This window comes from Rissa tridactyla, chromosome 15, assembly GCF_028500815.1.
Source record: "Rissa tridactyla isolate bRisTri1 chromosome 15, bRisTri1.patW.cur.20221130, whole genome shotgun sequence".
Taxonomy (NCBI): domain Eukaryota; kingdom Metazoa; phylum Chordata; class Aves; order Charadriiformes; family Laridae; genus Rissa; species Rissa tridactyla.
Window position 1 is genome coordinate 12,016,793 of NC_071480.1, and position 15,570 is coordinate 12,032,362.

General features: G+C 45.7%; 1 protein-coding gene across 6 annotated transcripts in view; it reads left to right on the forward strand.

Annotated features, from left to right (window-relative positions):
* Nucleotides 1–15,540, forward strand: part of RNF213 (ring finger protein 213) — a 58,746-nt gene extending 43,206 nt beyond the window's left edge. For 5 of the 6 annotated variants that reach the window (XM_054221153.1, XM_054221151.1, XM_054221152.1 and 2 more), the window contains 24 exons: nt 481–644; nt 740–842; nt 1,512–1,626; nt 2,486–2,696; nt 3,690–3,880; nt 4,194–4,322; nt 4,931–5,041; nt 5,285–5,527; nt 6,203–6,284; nt 6,902–6,936; nt 7,277–7,371; nt 8,104–8,263; nt 8,598–8,778; nt 9,615–9,709; nt 10,286–10,537; nt 10,834–10,966; nt 11,647–11,730; nt 12,106–12,286; nt 12,411–12,612; nt 12,760–12,837; nt 13,148–13,345; nt 14,168–14,257; nt 14,387–14,565; nt 15,104–15,540. In XM_054221153.1, coding sequence (XP_054077128.1) covers nt 481–644; nt 740–842; nt 1,512–1,626; nt 2,486–2,696; nt 3,690–3,880; nt 4,194–4,322; nt 4,931–5,041; nt 5,285–5,527; nt 6,203–6,284; nt 6,902–6,936; nt 7,277–7,371; nt 8,104–8,263; nt 8,598–8,778; nt 9,615–9,709; nt 10,286–10,537; nt 10,834–10,966; nt 11,647–11,730; nt 12,106–12,286; nt 12,411–12,612; nt 12,760–12,837; nt 13,148–13,345; nt 14,168–14,257; nt 14,387–14,565; nt 15,104–15,257 — 3,466 coding nt within the window. In that variant the 3' untranslated portion in view covers nt 15,258–15,540. Of the gene's footprint in view, nt 1–480; nt 645–739; nt 843–1,511; nt 1,627–2,485; nt 2,697–3,689; nt 3,881–4,193; nt 4,323–4,930; nt 5,042–5,284; nt 5,528–6,202; nt 6,285–6,901; nt 6,937–7,276; nt 7,447–8,103; nt 8,264–8,597; nt 8,779–9,614; nt 9,710–10,285; nt 10,538–10,833; nt 10,967–11,646; nt 11,731–12,105; nt 12,287–12,410; nt 12,613–12,759; nt 12,838–13,147; nt 13,346–14,167; nt 14,258–14,386; nt 14,566–15,103 lie in introns of those variants that run through there. The other variant, XR_008469350.1, reaches the window with a different exon arrangement.
* Nucleotides 15,541–15,570: the final 30 nt, after the last annotated feature.

The following is a 15,570-nucleotide window of genomic DNA, read 5'->3' on the forward strand; positions in this document are numbered from 1 at the left end:
TAGAATTCAACTTCGCTGCAGTTGCCAACACAAGCAGAATGGGTGGAGGGAGCTCTGCTCCGCTCTTTCTGGAACTGGCACGGGTCCTGTCTGTTCTCTGTTTGTTGTTTCAAAAGAAGGGAGGAAGTTGCCTTGGCCCCTGTAAGAAAACTGCAGTTACAAACCCCAGTAAAGCTAAAGCACTGTCAGTGGCTGAATCGGACAAGGGAACTGCTTGTCACCTTGGATCGCTTTGTGATAGCTTAGCAAAAAACTCTGGGTAAATGTATCTGGCATCACATTGCCATTTGTGATCTTAGTTGTCAATGTGATACAGCCTTTGTAGACAATGCTACTGAAGTGTTGCGCAAATACAGCATTTTGGAAAGCAGGAAAAGTATCTCACCTTGTTGACTTTTGCCCGTGGCTGCTTTGCTTCATCCATTATTTAAGTGGTTCGGGATTTGAAGATTGTCCTAATGCTTTTTACCCTTCCCCTAGAGATGCCATAGCAAGAAATGCCCTGTTCCGGCAGAGGTGCAATAATTTCTTCATAGATGTGGTCACTACCATGTGCTTCAAGGACAATGAACCCCCTGAGGCAGAGGTGATCCAGGAGCTCCTTAATCTGCTGTTCGTTCACAGAAGCCTCCTGAAAGGTTCAGGTGAGCTCCCTTCATCCTGACACTCAGCCTCATGGAGCTGATTTTCTTGCTGCTTTCTCTCACCTGCCAAACTTGTCTTTTTCTTATCTCCACAGATCACCCTGCTATCTGCACAAAATTTCTGTCCCCGTTTAACGATGAAGTGGATGAAACTCCCATCATCTGCTCAGTAATGCTGAAGCTCCTCTTGAAGTACAGGTGAGCAGTCAGACAAGTGATGGATGTTATGCCAGGGGGTGGCTCAGCTTTGTTTTTCATGACTTCATCAAACCCTTGTTCTCCTCACTTCCATGCTGCTCATTGAATTTGAACACGTGAAATTCATCCCGTTCCTTTGTATTAGTTATGCTGCTTGGCTGGTTTGCATGTAGCTTGTGTTGAAGTATCTGACCAGTCTGTGCCAAGGTTTACCTAGCTATTCTTCACCTAAACCTGTGCTGAACATGGGTGGCTGACTAATTGATACGCTGTAGACCAGCAAAGTGATACTTCTCATCTGCAGACATTTAAGCAAGAGTGACCTTTTGTATGCTTAGACAGACCTCTCCATTCGCGCTAGCTCTTCCAGCCTCCCTTTGCAGTCAGTGCCCAGAAAGCCATTTCTCAGGTGTGACCATCTCCTGAATCAGATGCCTAAAACAGATCAGGTGACTTAAGCCCTAGAAGTGCTAATTTGGCATTGTTGGTGGTAGAAGCTAGATGACATCTTGTGAAACATGGCACAATTGCTTTTCCATCTTCCAGATGGATCCAGAGTGACCCCCACCTGTCACATGGACATAACTAGTCGTTCCGTCATGATGTAGAATGTAACTAGTAGCCGTCAGTACTGCAGTTGTGGTAAGGGGGTGTTTCTCTCTCCCGTAGCTTCAATGAAGTGAAAAATGATGTGCAAGACTACCTGTCCCGGGTAGAGCACAGCAAGATCCTAGAGAAAAACGATAAAAAAGAACTCTACTTGCTTGTTGTCAACTGCTTGGAGGTAAGAGTGCTGGGTAGGTAAGAGCTGGGCAAGAAAACTGTTGCGGGAATAAAAAAGACAAGATTAGAAAATCTGCAATTTTAGGTGTGTTTCTTGTGCGCGTGGCTAGCTGCCCAGGTAGAAAGCCCCAAAGGAAGATTATATCAAATCGCCTCATCAGAACCTGCTCTCCAGTACCTAGGCTTGCTTTCCAAAGGCTTCTTTCTCTTGGACCCCTTGGACAGGTGTGTAAGTGACAAGAGAGGCCTGATAAGACTCAAACTCCGGCCTAGGAGTGTAGCGAGCTGGGAGATTTCTAGTTGCAGCAGTCCGCTACTGGACTACTTTCTTGTATTCACAGACACTTTGTTTACAAAGCTTTAGATTATTACGCTGTTTGGATTCTTCCCTTTCCTCCCCTTACATAACTTTTAATGCTTTGGGCAACTTTAAACAAACTTGACAGCAGGGTAGAGGTTTCATTTCTTATAGTTTTCATTAAAATGGTGACCTTGTAGATAAGATCAAAATTCGTATTCTGGCTCAGGGAAAGGCAGGTAGAGCTTGGCATCTTGGAAGAGGCGACGTGTGTTTCGGTATGCCTGTGGCCACTGAGCATGCTCATAATGCTCCTGCTCAGCTACATGCCTAGCAAATACCGGGGAGAGCTTGGGCTTATCGCAGAAGGTGTTTGGTGACGTGGCAGAGATTTAGGATGAGCGCTGGAGCGATCACAGGGAGGAGCTAATGGCTTTGGGGTGGAGAGTACCTGAGAGACATGGAAGTTTAATGTGCGTACTGCAGTGAGGATGCATTGGAGATAGAAAATATCTGATTTAAGTGGTTCTGCCACTCGTGCAATATTCTGGCTCATCTTTAGGATTCCATGTGTGAAAAGTCTGAGGGGAGCCTTGGATATGAGCGTACAAACTATCTGCCTGGAGAGAGAGGCTTTCCAGAGAACTACCTCCCAAAGAACAACCAAGAAACTCCTCAGGAATCATCCGTTGAATATCTGCAGGCGGTAGCCAAGGTTCGCTTGTACCTGAGTAAGGCTGCAGAGCTACTCTTTGACTTGCATGAGCCCACAGGTAAGTCTAATTATTCTGCTATCAAATGGAAACGCTGTATGCAGAGCAAAATCACCACGGGGGAGATGGGCTGGACACAGTCGGTGCATCTGTCAACACTAGGACTTGTTTTGATGCATAGCCAAAAACCCGAGTGCATCGGCTTTCTTCTTTTCTCTTTCATTAGGAGTGTCAGTCATTATTTGTCCTCTTTGCCATGTATTAGAAGTGCTCTATAACTAGCAGCAGGGCTGTGCTGGTGACCCTCAGGGGGTAGTTACACGGCAGTTGTGCCTTTGCAGGGAGATTTATCCTCCAGAGGCTAACAATGAAATATTATTTAGGATCAACTAAATTGAACTTTAATGAATAAACAAATAAAGTATAAATGATGCTTCAGATACAGGACTGCTGTCAGGCCTGTTGTTTTATATGAATGAGAGCTCTGCACAGCTAAAAAAGATGAAGAGATACTTCCAAAAAATAAGTAAAAGAAGTTTTGAGCTGATTTGCTGACCCAATAACGGAGAACAGTGTGTGGAGAGTCTCAGATACTTACACAGTCCATGAAGCATCAATGTGCGGTACAACTAATTCCAAGGGACTTCAGCGTCCAGCCCTCGCATCGAGGACGGCAGGCTAGCGAAAGGCATCCCAGGAGATGGTTCTTGGGGAGCACCATCACCTTGGCAGCTGAGACAATGGAAGGACATTACTGAGCAAGATGGGAGAGCTCAGAGAATGAACCACCAGTAAATGGGAAAACTTGTCCTTGAAAGAAGGAAATAGAAGTAGAGTATGCCATCCTCTGTTGAAGAAATGAATCATTGTCTAAAATCTGGCTGAGGAAACACTCTAGATAAGCATCGGAGGAAGAGAGGGCTCTCAAGTTCTCCTGCGTAGTTAGTCACTACTAGTAAAAGGAGCTTGGTGTTACAGCTAGTTCCGACTGGAAAGTTTTACAAGGTAGGATGTGGTTTTGCCTTTTTTTTTTAATACTTTTTTCTCCTCCAGAGCAAGACCAGGTAGAGGAGAAGCAGCGTTACCTGGCAAATGTGAGGAGATTCTGTAGCCTCGCTAAGAACAACTGGCATCGTGTTTACCTAGTCCGGAAAATTGCTAGTCAGTACGGGATGGAATTTGCTCAGAAGCTTGTCACAGAGGCACAGTTTAACTGGGTGTTCCCAGTGGAAATTCTGCAACAGGTAAAGAAGAGGTGTCTCCTCGGAGGTGGCTCTGGTCTCCTCTTAGTCTTCAGTTTGTGCTGCTCTGGGGTGTTTCTACTGTTGCGTGGCTGTAGGGGACTCACCGCAGCAGGAGTGGTTGTGAAGGTGACATCCTCACGCGCTCTCTCTGGAGTCTGTTACGGCAGTGAGAAGCCATTTGGGTTGCCGTGCCTGCCTGCTGTCTCCTTGTGAAGGCTGAAATGCCACAGGTCTTGGGAGGAAGAGGAGACTGTGCCTTGCCCAATGGCTGGCTAACGTCCACAGAGCTCACCATGGGCTCTTCCCTTTGTAGGTGCAGAACAGCCAGTCTAATCACATCGATCGTTACCTGGCATGTGGTGAGAATTACAGAGTCCTGCGTGATGCCGTGGGGAAAGCCATGATTGAGTGTAAGACCAAGGGTCTTCTGGAGGCAGAGAAGGTAGGGCACGTTCTCGTCACCATTATCCTGTTGTGGGTTCTGGATGGCCAGTGGTTAAGCTTTATGTGTTCCTGTTGGCAGTGTCTCTTCCAGTGGAGATGCCTGGGTTGCCTTTGCCTGGAAGTTACTGTGCCTTATCCTGGCAGACACGCGTCTGCTTTACTTTCTCACCTGTGTTCTAGCATATGTAACTCTGAGGTTGTTTCTGTTGGTTGCCTCATCTTGCATCTCTCCCCTTGTAATATATCCCAGCAGTTTGTTTTACAGTAAGCAATACGGGCACCTTGCAGCCAACTGACTGGAGAGTAAGCAGATCATCCAAGAAGCTTTAAGCCCCTTCCCTGCCTGCCCATATCTGCCTAGCCTTGTGTGATTTCTCTGTAATTCTAACCTTTTTCCAAGACGTATTTTGTGTGTGAAAATCTTCAGGATTACTCATTTATGGCTTGAAGAGCCATTTTGGCACTATCCCCCATCATTTGTGGGGGGAGCTTTACCACAGACCTGCTAGGGCCCGCATATTCCAGTAACCAGCTGAAACCTTGTCAAACTCTACCTGCGACAGCTATAGCCTCTTCTGCGCCATATCATCAGTTCTTCTTTTCTAGGCATCTAGCAGCTCCCCGGCTGTACAATCTGTCCATCTGCTCCTGGCTATTTTCAGAGAGGTCACTGCCCTGTACGGAGTTAGTGATTCAAATCTTCATCCCAAAGAGCAGGTAAAATATTTCACTTTGGAAGCTCGTGACAAACCTGCTTTATTGATAAGGGTGAATGAGATTTAAATCATTGGCGGAAGAGCCTTTTGTTCTCCTGCCCCAAATAGAGTTAGGTTCTGATCAGAGCAGACTGAAAATGTCTTCAAAGCAGGGGCAACACAGCATGGGAAGCAGCTGATAGTCCTCTTCAGTCTGGTGGGCAACATCACACTGGTTTTATTTCTTTTAAATGTGTGCTTTCAGCAAAGAGATGCTATGACTAAGTTCATCCAGAACTCCCGAGTCCTGAATACTCCAGACCTGCAGCACTTTGCAGCTTCTCTTGTGATGAATTCACTGCCATCTCTGACAGTGGATCCCCAAAGCTTCAGCCACGGCGGAGCACTAGTTGAAATGGCTGTTCACACTGCAGCGGTCCTGCTGTGCGGGCAGAACCCTGTCCTGCAGCCCCTCAGGAATCTGGCATTCCGTCCGCGCGCCATGGAGGTAAAGAGAGTTGACTCGGGTGGCACTTCAGTGTGTTGCTAGTTCTTTTGTGTATCTGCTGGACCCTCTACAACCTAAGCTTTCTTAACATCAAAAGCACCAGCTTATTGTTTTAGCTGTGAATTACTGCTGTATGATTATTTCATACATTATTTCATTGGGATTAATTAGCACAAAACCAAGCTCTGGACTGGCACCTTTTCAAGGTACCTCTGCGTCCTGAGCCATATCAGGCAAATACTTTTGCAGATATTTGAGTGAGCAAGTCTGAAAGCCGTTGGCAGCTGGTGCTGCGGAGACCTGCGTGCTGTAGAGGGTAATGGCTCATGGAGCCCTAGGCTGAGTTGGGGTGGAGGGATCTGCTGCTCTATTGCTGGCTCTCCGCGGCGTAAGGAAGCATGCTGGTACGCACCAGGGTACATCAGGCCACCCCAAGAGGAATCCAGTTCAGGATGTCTAGAGTGTGCCTATGCAAGGCTTAACAATATTGACAGTTCCTAAGAGTGGATTTTTCAAAGGCAGATTTTGAAAATGTGCACGTACATCATCTGTGTGACCTCTGCTTCCAGATGTCTCTTGTTCCCCATCATGAATAAGGAGCCAGTGAGCAATTGCTACAGGAAAGAATGGATTTATATATTCATTTGTCACCTTTTCTTCCTTTTTCGTCCTTAGAGGTCTTTTCTGCCTACAATGCCAGAAGATATAATGGTCCAGGCGAGGACCTGGAAAGGAGTGGCCTCTCTGCGCTGGTACAGTAAGTGCTCCTGACTGGCTGTGAAAGAAATTGAAGGATAATCCTTGGGTTTTGAATGAAACTGTTCCAAATGTGAGGACAGACACACTCCTCTTCTCAGCATGAGTTATCCTTTGTAAATTAAGATTTGTGTGGGTAATGCACTGAAGTGCATCGAGCTTCTGTTTGGTCTCAAGTCTATAGCTGTTTGCAAAGTTTGAGTGTGCAGAAGACCTGTCCTGTTACTTCTGGCAATGTTAAAAGTGGTGTGAGCCGAAGAGGAGCACTTTGCCACTTTCCTGGCCAGCTTCCAGGTCTCTGCTTTCCGCAGCAGGATCTTATGGCAGACTAGGAATCTGGGGCTGGGAGTGCTCATGCTTACCAGCCCATTTGGTATTCAGCAGCAGAATCTTTCAAGTTTCCATTCCTTGTTCCTCAAGGAGAGAAGCACTGAAAAATTCCTTGGGTTCCCATGTGGGCCTATCGCTCCTTTGAGCTTTGGGACTGTCAGTGCTTTTGATTAGATCTTGAAGCGTATTTCTTGCTCCAAGATGATGGTCCCTATGAAAGGAAAGAACAGGGGCTTTATAAATGTCTGTCTTTATAACGCTGTCCTGTTTTTTTCTCTCTCTTGATAGCATGTCCAAATGGCCACCCCTGTGCTGTAGGAGAGGTAAGAATTTGAGATTGGTGGGGTTTTAAGCAGGTGGTATTTTCAACAATAAACTGTTTTGGTTTATTTTATTTACTGATTTTTATGTTCTATTGCACAGCAGTTCATTTTCTAAATTCTCTATATTACGAATCTCTTTGCCATCGTCATGTAAAATTTAGAATAGCTCTAGCACAGCTTATACCATAAATGTAGGAAACAAGAGAGGCAGAGGTCCGTTGCCCAGTATATGGCAGTTTACGAATTAACCAGTTACAGCTTGAATTTTTGTTTCACTTTCTTTCTCTGCTGGAGCAGCTCTTACTCTGGAGTTCAGTGTTCTCATTTTGCTTTTTGCTAGTGTGGCCGCCCCATGGAAACTAGCCGCTGTGTCGACTGTGGTGCCCAAGTTGGAGGGGAACAACATAAACCACTGCCTGGCTTTCAAGAATTACAGTATGCTTTGATTCATTAACCTTTTCAGCACTAAATGATGTGGTATTTGCCTGTCATATGCTTCCAGGGCAAAAGGTACCAACCACTTCATGCTGCTACCTGAAAGGTGGGATCCCCTGTTAGCTCGGACATGGGCCTCTGAGGGGAAGAGGCTCCGCAGTTAGGAGTGCTGGCATAACTCTGACTTGGCAGGAACTGCCTTAACATAAGATCTGGTCAAGTTGCTGGTTTAGGGTTTTTCATCTCCCTGCTCATCCAGGCCGATAACAGCGTATGTGGTTCTACGCTAACATATAGTAATAGCCAACGTTTTCTTAAATGGGTCAACACGACTGAAGAACTTCTACCAGAGCTCTGGGAACTATAGCTTGTGCTCCCTCCTCCTCGATTCTCTGGATTAGCACTTGCAGCTCTTGTGTAAGACTGTTAAAGTTACTAACTCTAACAGCAGTGGCTCCTTGTCTATCCAGCACAGAGTTGGCTGATCTTGCCAACTTTCATAGAAAACTTACTAGGAAGAGATGTCCAAGGAAGAGTAATCAGCCAGCAAAACCAAACAGATCGGCTTATTTGTGGACAAAACTTACTGGAAGTCCTCATTCCCCTGTAGCACTCTTAATTGGCAGATATTCAAAGAACTTACTTATGGGTCAAAAAGACATTACTGGATATCAAAGACAACCCTTGTGTGTTTTTTGTCAAGGCAAAAACTATATATATACTTTCCAACAGGGGTTATGAAGACAGAACTCAAACCGGACACATACTTGGAGATGCAAAACACAGAAAAACAGCGGGAGTGTCTGATCGGGCCATGTCCCCAGTTGTCTTTGTTCTGATACGCTTGCTCACGCATCTGGCAATGTTGCTGGGAGCTGCAAAAGATCCTCAGGTATCTTCCAATAATAGTTCCAAGAGGCCACATGAAATGTAGTGAAACCTTTGTATGATGTTGGTCCTTTTCATCATACTGCCAAGTAACTAGGGCAGTCTTTCAAGACACAAGACCCAAATTCACTTCCCTCATTGCCCAGGAGCGATTTTGGTTCCTTCATGCACCATTTGCACGTGTGCATATAGACATACAGCTGCCTTTATTTGTTCAAGTGGTAGAAAATCCCATAGGATGGAGTTGAGACTTTCTGGTAAGACTGTAGCTCTGCGTGCCATGCGCTTGAACTGGATGTTATTGGCTGTGCTCATTCGTCCCTTTTGTTTCTCTTTAGTCACTGCAAAAGATTATCAAGCCACCAGTGCATGACTCGGTGAGTTTCCTACAGCAGCATATTCGGCAGGATTTGGTACAGCTGACAAAAATTTTGGGGAAGAGCGTGGATGAGACTATCAACATCCTTCATCTTGTGCTCAGCAGCCTCCTCAAGGACCCCCATCATCACCGAGGCCAGTGTAAGGAAAACTACCTGCCATATCACACCTGCAAGCTAGATCAGCACTTCGAGAGCAGCAGTTATTTAGCTTCTTTGCTGATAGACTATTTCCAAGAAGCAACAGCTGAGCTGATGAGGAAGATCCAGAAATTTGAGGCTTGTTTCTTGCTGTAGGGAGTGAAGAATTTTTGACAGTTTACTTCTCTTTCCGTTGCATACATGGGGTTTGCAAGGTTTGGTGCCTGATTCTGAAAAGGAATTACTGAATAAATAACCTCATGACACATTGACAGAGCTTTCAGCTCACAAGCAGAGGTGCTCCTCAAAGCGCAGTAGCTCATCCTGTGTATAATCCATATGCTGCCCTCTAAATGACTACCAGGAAGCTATTTGGTAGCAGAGGGATAGCAGGGTACGGTTCATGGTAGAATCTGGAGTTCAAGTTGACATGAGTCATTGTGTCATAGTGGGGATTTATTATGTCATAGCCATATTTTTAGTGTGACAGCACAAATCCATATTCCATGCCCTGTTCTTCGGTCTGTCATTGATCATGGTCTGACTTTGGACAACTTGTTTAACCTTTCTGGGATTATGAATGACTTGTATAAATGTCCACATCATTCAAATGGAAGAGTGGACCACAAGTTTCTGAAAACCTGCAGTCATTGCCTGCTGGTTTGGATGACGCTCTCCAGTTAGACCAAGATACTTGTTTCGCTTCTAGGACTTCTGTAATTGCTCTTGGCTCATCATGCTAACTTGCAAGGATGTCACTTCTGGAAGCTTAGAGAATCTGTGCTTGTTTTTAACTGAAATGTTGCAGATGTAAGAGACTAAATATTCCTGTTGCAGGGCCAGTTCAATTCGATGATGTGCTCTCCACCAAGGAGAACAGAAACAAATGGGAAGAAATTGTTGCAAACACAATTATTGTTCCTGAATTGGAGGTGAGAAAATTGCTGTATAAAATTTCAGTAGTTGAGCAGTTCAAAATCCACTTATTTGGAAATCTGACCTGCTGTAATATCTGTGCTACGCTTTTCGCCCAGCTATTCCTAAAGCCAAGCCATCTGTGACACAACTACAGGTTAGCTTTAATTTGTAAGAGTCGGACAACTTTATTCTACCAGTGGAAATGAGTATCTGAGACTAGAGTTGTGCTATGAAGATTTTGTATTGTTAGAAAAGCAAAAATGTCTTAGCTCAATTAAAAGTATTTGTCCAAGTGAGCATATGAGCCCCAAATGAATCCTGTCTGCCTTTTTTTGCCCCCATATACATCATCGTACGAATGGAAGACCCGTGAGTTGGACAAGCTGGAGAACAAAGAATAACTTTATGGTATAAACAGCTGTATTGCAGTGTGTGTTTCATATGCCTTCCCTAGCAGCTCATCTTCTGCTTTGACGTATTTGTTCATCAAGCTATTAAAGAAATATACTCTAGTGGAGGCTCATCATGGCAGGACACTGCCAATTCTGATATAATTTCTCCCTTTTTTTCTTCTTTTTTTTTAAATGCAGGATTTGGATAAAAAACTTCTGAAGTTAAATAGACAAATACAAGAAGATGAGAGAATTTCTTCCAATCCAATAGTGAAAATAGTGTATGGTGACCCCGTCACTTTCCTGTCCCAGCTGCCAAAGGACAGTCACATACATCATTCCAAGATGTGGAGCTGCCGAAAGAAGATTTCAGTGGAGAACCTGGGCCACGTAGTCCAGCAAAAGAATGCCAAGGACGCTGTCCCTCTCCTTTGGAAGTTTCTGCAGAAGGTGCGTGTGACGCAGGGATGAGAGATCAGCTCGCAGAATCCCAGACTGGTTGAGGTGGGAAGGGACCTCTGGAGGTCGCCTGGTCCAACCCCCTGCTCAGGCAGGGTCACCTGGAGCCAGCTGCCCAGGAGCAAACCACCGTTCGATTATACGTTGTCTTTAGTCTCAGAACTTTCTATAATCTTGAGAAATGAACGTGTGAAATATTTTTTTTCTTTTAAACATTTGAAGAGGAATTCCACACAAGTATGCAAAACTGGTTTGTCCAAGCTCATAGGCCCCCTTTCCTCTTCCAGGAACCAGAGCTGAGGCTGGTTAAATTTTTACCGGAGATTCTGGCTCTGCAGAGAGACTTGGTGAGGCGGTTTCAGAACACCACTGATGTCAAGCACTGCTCAATCAGAGACTTCCTCAAGGAACCCCTCTCAGGTGAGAGAAGCCTTTGTCAAAACTGTAATTAGTGAAATAAAAAGCACTGGATAGTCCAGTTGAAAATGAAGGAGAAAACTTCTCTTGAGCTTGCGGTTTTAAGGCCTCATGTTTTCCTTCTAACTCCCGTCCAAATGAATTGAGACCTTACTATGGAGTTATGCTTGGGAAAAGTCCTCAGGTGGCTTTAAAGAGAATTAAGCACAGGAAGATTGTTCACAAGGGGTGGGGACTCTGCTCAGAGATAGGCAAGATAAATCCCTGGATGCGGCAATGGGTATGTTGAATTTTTAAGCTCTGCCCTAGAGTAGGGCCTGCCTAAGAGGTGGAATGGATGTCCTTCCCTTCCATTTGTGAGCAGCACACAGACATTTTGTGGCAAAGTCCTTCAATTGTATTTAAGTGCAATGACTTATGTTTTTAAATACTTATGGAGAAGTAATTAAAAGTGATGCTGAATCAGACCAAGGATCCATCCAGCCTTGCAGCCTGGGCCAATAGCAGACAACACAGAAGAATATAAACAAACAGAGCAAATGATTCAATTTGATAACATTACAAATCTGTTTAAAGCGTATTTAGTCTCTCAGTGGTGTGCTTTGAAAATTCATATATTACGGAGTTTCATGGTGTTGCCAGTAAAAGGTGTTTCGAGGGTTTGTCTTTCTGTTATTCCTCAGATGTGATGAGGGACCTATTACAGAGGAGAGTGAATGTGTTTCTGTCCGTTTGGAACAAGCTGAGACGCTCGCTGGACACCAATGGTAAGGACCCTTCTTTCCCGGCGCTGTTTTGAGAGCGATGGAGGCAGGAGCTTGCCGGCTGCCAGACAGTGCTCCTCTACTACTGCCCTTCCACGGTTCCAAGTTCCTCCCATCAGCGATACTGAGACGTAGCCTCAGTACTGGCCTTGGCCATTAAAGGTTTAAGATCTTGGTGGAAACGGAAGAATTCGTTTCCCTCTCGTAGTATTCTCACCTGAACTTGCTCTCTTTAGTGCTTACAAGTAATGGAAAGAGCGCTGCTTTTTTTCAGGTTCTATGCTTTCTCCTGACCTGGGTCGGCTCAGGAGAGGCTTGCTCATCGTGGGCTGGCTCTGGGCCACCTCAAGCAGCAGTCTTCCCTGCCTTTTCTTTCAGGGGAAATTAAGCTTCCTAAGGGCTACTGTGATGCTGACCTGACCCTGGACAGCAAGCTTGAGGTCCTTCTGCCACGTCGCCAGGGGCTGGGCCTCTGCTCCACAGCCTTAGCCAGCTATCTCATTAGTCTGCACAATGACTTTATCCACTCCGTGAACAAACACAACAAGGAAGATGACAGGTATGCTGCTATTCCAGCTAGGCTGGGGTTTTTGGGGCTCTGTTGTATTAGCTGCCACCACAATCGGCTTTCCCTGCTTCAAAAGGCTTCTTGCTTGAAATGAAGGCTGTTTTCTCTTCTGCAGGTACTTGATCAGTGCGTCAGAAGCGGCTGACCTGCACTTGATCAGTTATGAGGTTGAGAGAGACTTGATTCCTCTCATCTTGTCCAACTGCCAGTACAGCATGGAGAAGGGAGGGGAGACATTGCAGGACTTTGATCTGGAGAGGATCCAGCAGCAAGTCATCAGCAAGTTCCTGCAGGGGAAACCACTCATCACCCTAAAGGTAGGAGAAGGCAGCTAGCTATGTTTTCTGCAGACAACTTCTTGGCTGATGTTGGAGCCCTGCAGTGTCTCCTGCAGCCAGGCATGCGCTGCAGCAGGGTTAGCAATGTTAACAAAGCTTTACAGCCATGGGTTTCTCTCCTGACAGGGAATACCCACCCTCGTGTACAGGCATGATCGGAATTATGAACAGCTGTTTAACGATGTCAGGAATAAGCTGGATCAGGTGAGTTTCTGCATTGGAGGAAACAGGGCAAGCATGTGACCCCTGGCATCCCAAGAAATGTTAAGTCTGTCTTCTGTCACCTGCCTTGTTCATCTGAAGGCTTGTCCGCTAATCTCTCGGCATGCCTGGAATATGTACCAACTGGCCTTCTTTTGTCAGTCAGGATTTATGAAGGAAAGGGATATAGTTACACATTTTCAGTTTCTTAAATCTGAAGCTCTGCCATCTTCCGTGACTCTAGCAACTTGACTAGCAATAAGGAATGGCTCTAAACTAATGTTAGCAACTGCTTTGACTTCCTGGTTTTCAGAGTGCTCTCCCCAGTTCTGTGATGAACATGATCAGTGGGGAACTACAGTCTTACAGTGACGTCTGTGATGCTCTGTCTGTCACTGAAATTACCTTGGGGTTCCTGGCCATGGCTGGAGAGAATGCCGAAATGCTTCTGACGGACTACATCGAAAATGTTCTGCAGATGGGTGATCAGACAAACCCTCATGTACTGCAGGTGAGCCCTGAGAGCAAAGCTCTTATTCTTACAGGATAAACTCTGCACTGGTTTAAACTAAATCCAGCTGGTCTGATCTCCTAGCCCAGCAAAAGTTCAGCTTGAAAAGGCATGGGATAGAATTCCCTCCCCACCATATTCGGTAACAGGGGAGGAACAATTTTCTCTTCCCCTATAACCAATGTTTGGAAGGTGGGAGCATCTAATAGCTTGTGATGCTCAGCGGGTTCTTGCAAAACCCTGCAGAGAGGTCAGGAGTGGGATGTGCAGCAGGCTGAACTCTGGAGAACCGAGCTCTTCTGTCAGCACCAGGAAGGAGAATTCTCAGTTGAGTGTCAGCATAATTAGTTGCAATGCTGAAACTGAGAAAAGGCAGAACTTTCAATTACGAGTCAGCTTTCAGTGCCACTGCCTTGCCTGGTGCTGAGCAGGATTGAAAATATCCCTTCACCTCTCAAAAGTGGTGATAGGGGAAAGTTTTATCTCCTAATGATGTGTGAAAAGCGGGCTGATACTCCTGCTGATAAGAGGGCAAAGGCACTGTGCTCTCCCAAGTACGTGCGACAGTCCTATCACTTTCCCACTCTGTTTCATGATACCAAAAAGATGGATTATTGGAGGCAAAATGGGGAAGATGGAGAGAGAAGCTTATTGCAGACGGGCGTCCACACCCAGGTTAAAAGGGCTCAATGAACTCCCTGCTGAACTCTGCGCTTGGGCTCCTCTGCACTTTCAACCTGCGTCGGCTGGGCAGGGTGTGGATGGGTTCCTAAATACATCCCTTGCGTCCAGTTTCACTCCATATATGCGTTTTTCTTTCAGGCCCTTAGACGATGCCACCTAAAGCACAACATAGCCCTATGGCAACTTCTCTCTACCCACAAATCTGAGCAGCTTCTGCGCCTCAAAAGGGTAAGGCACACCGACAACTGCAGTGTCTGATCAGTTGTTTTGTTTTTTCTTCTCTAAATGAAGTTGCTCAAATGTGTATGGTTGGTTCATTTTTTATTTTTTTTTTTTCCCCTCACTGCATTTTTTTAGGATCCTTTTGTAGACGTCAGTACAGCCTACAAAGTGGAGCTCAGTCCAGAGATTGCCAAGCTCCTCAACACTTTCCTGGTCCACTCAAGGCTGGAAACCTTCCTGCAGGAGCTCCATGAAATGATCGTCTTGAAGCTGAGACGTGTCCGAGCTGTGGATGAATTCAGACCCACGTGGAGGTAACAGATTTATGCAGCCCGATCCAACCCCCGGCTGTTGTCATTAACTTAAGCTGAAAATGCATGGGATAAGCTGAAAATGCATGGGATAGGGACGGTTCCCTTGGCAAAGGGCTGCGCCGCTGGACACAGAGCACAACCCCTGTTAAGGCTGTGCAGCTAGTTTGTAGGACACGCTGCCTGTATGTCTGCATGTATAACTCCTCTTCATCTCACACGAGCTGGTTTGGGAGCACTGCTGGAATATACCAGGCGCTGCTGTAATAACGATGAACACAAAGCACTCGCACAGTCACTCAGATGGGCACAGGCACCTTTCCACACACACAGCCTGGCTCTGACCTGCAGCCTCCCATTTCTGGCTTCTTTAGCCTCTCTGTACGTCTGACTGGCTGTTTAATCCTTCTCAGTTCAAAATACGCATATTAAAACTCCATATACTTAATGTTGGTGCATTCCTACCACATGAAATATGATGTGGCATTTGTAGTTTGCCACACCCTGTTTATTAATACTACTTTTGCTCTTTGATTTCCAGCCTGAAGGAATCGCTCCTTCCTTACCTCGATGCAAAAGACTCCGAATTAGCTACGGAACTGGAGGAGACGTTCCCGGATGAGATTCTCCTCTCTCACGCCACTGCTACATGGAAAGCAGCCGCTCTCTTCAAAAGAGAGCGCAGGGAGAGCTAGAACCAGTACCTCCCCCCTCTTCCTCACGCACAGGGCCTCGCCGTGCCACACGTGCTGTGGGGGAGATTCTTGGGGTTTTTGGGTTTGTTGTTTGGGTTCCGTTTTTTTACTAACTTCAGTACTATCTTACGACGCACAGATCAGCTGCATTCCTATCATGTATCAGGATCGCGGAGAGACACAAAGCCGCACCTTTAAGTGGAGATTATTTTGAAGGCATCATAAAAAAAAACTAAAAACAAAGCGAACACCGGCAGATGAAGGATTTTTGTAAAAAGCATCATTCCCTTTATTTTATTTTTTACAATCTGCA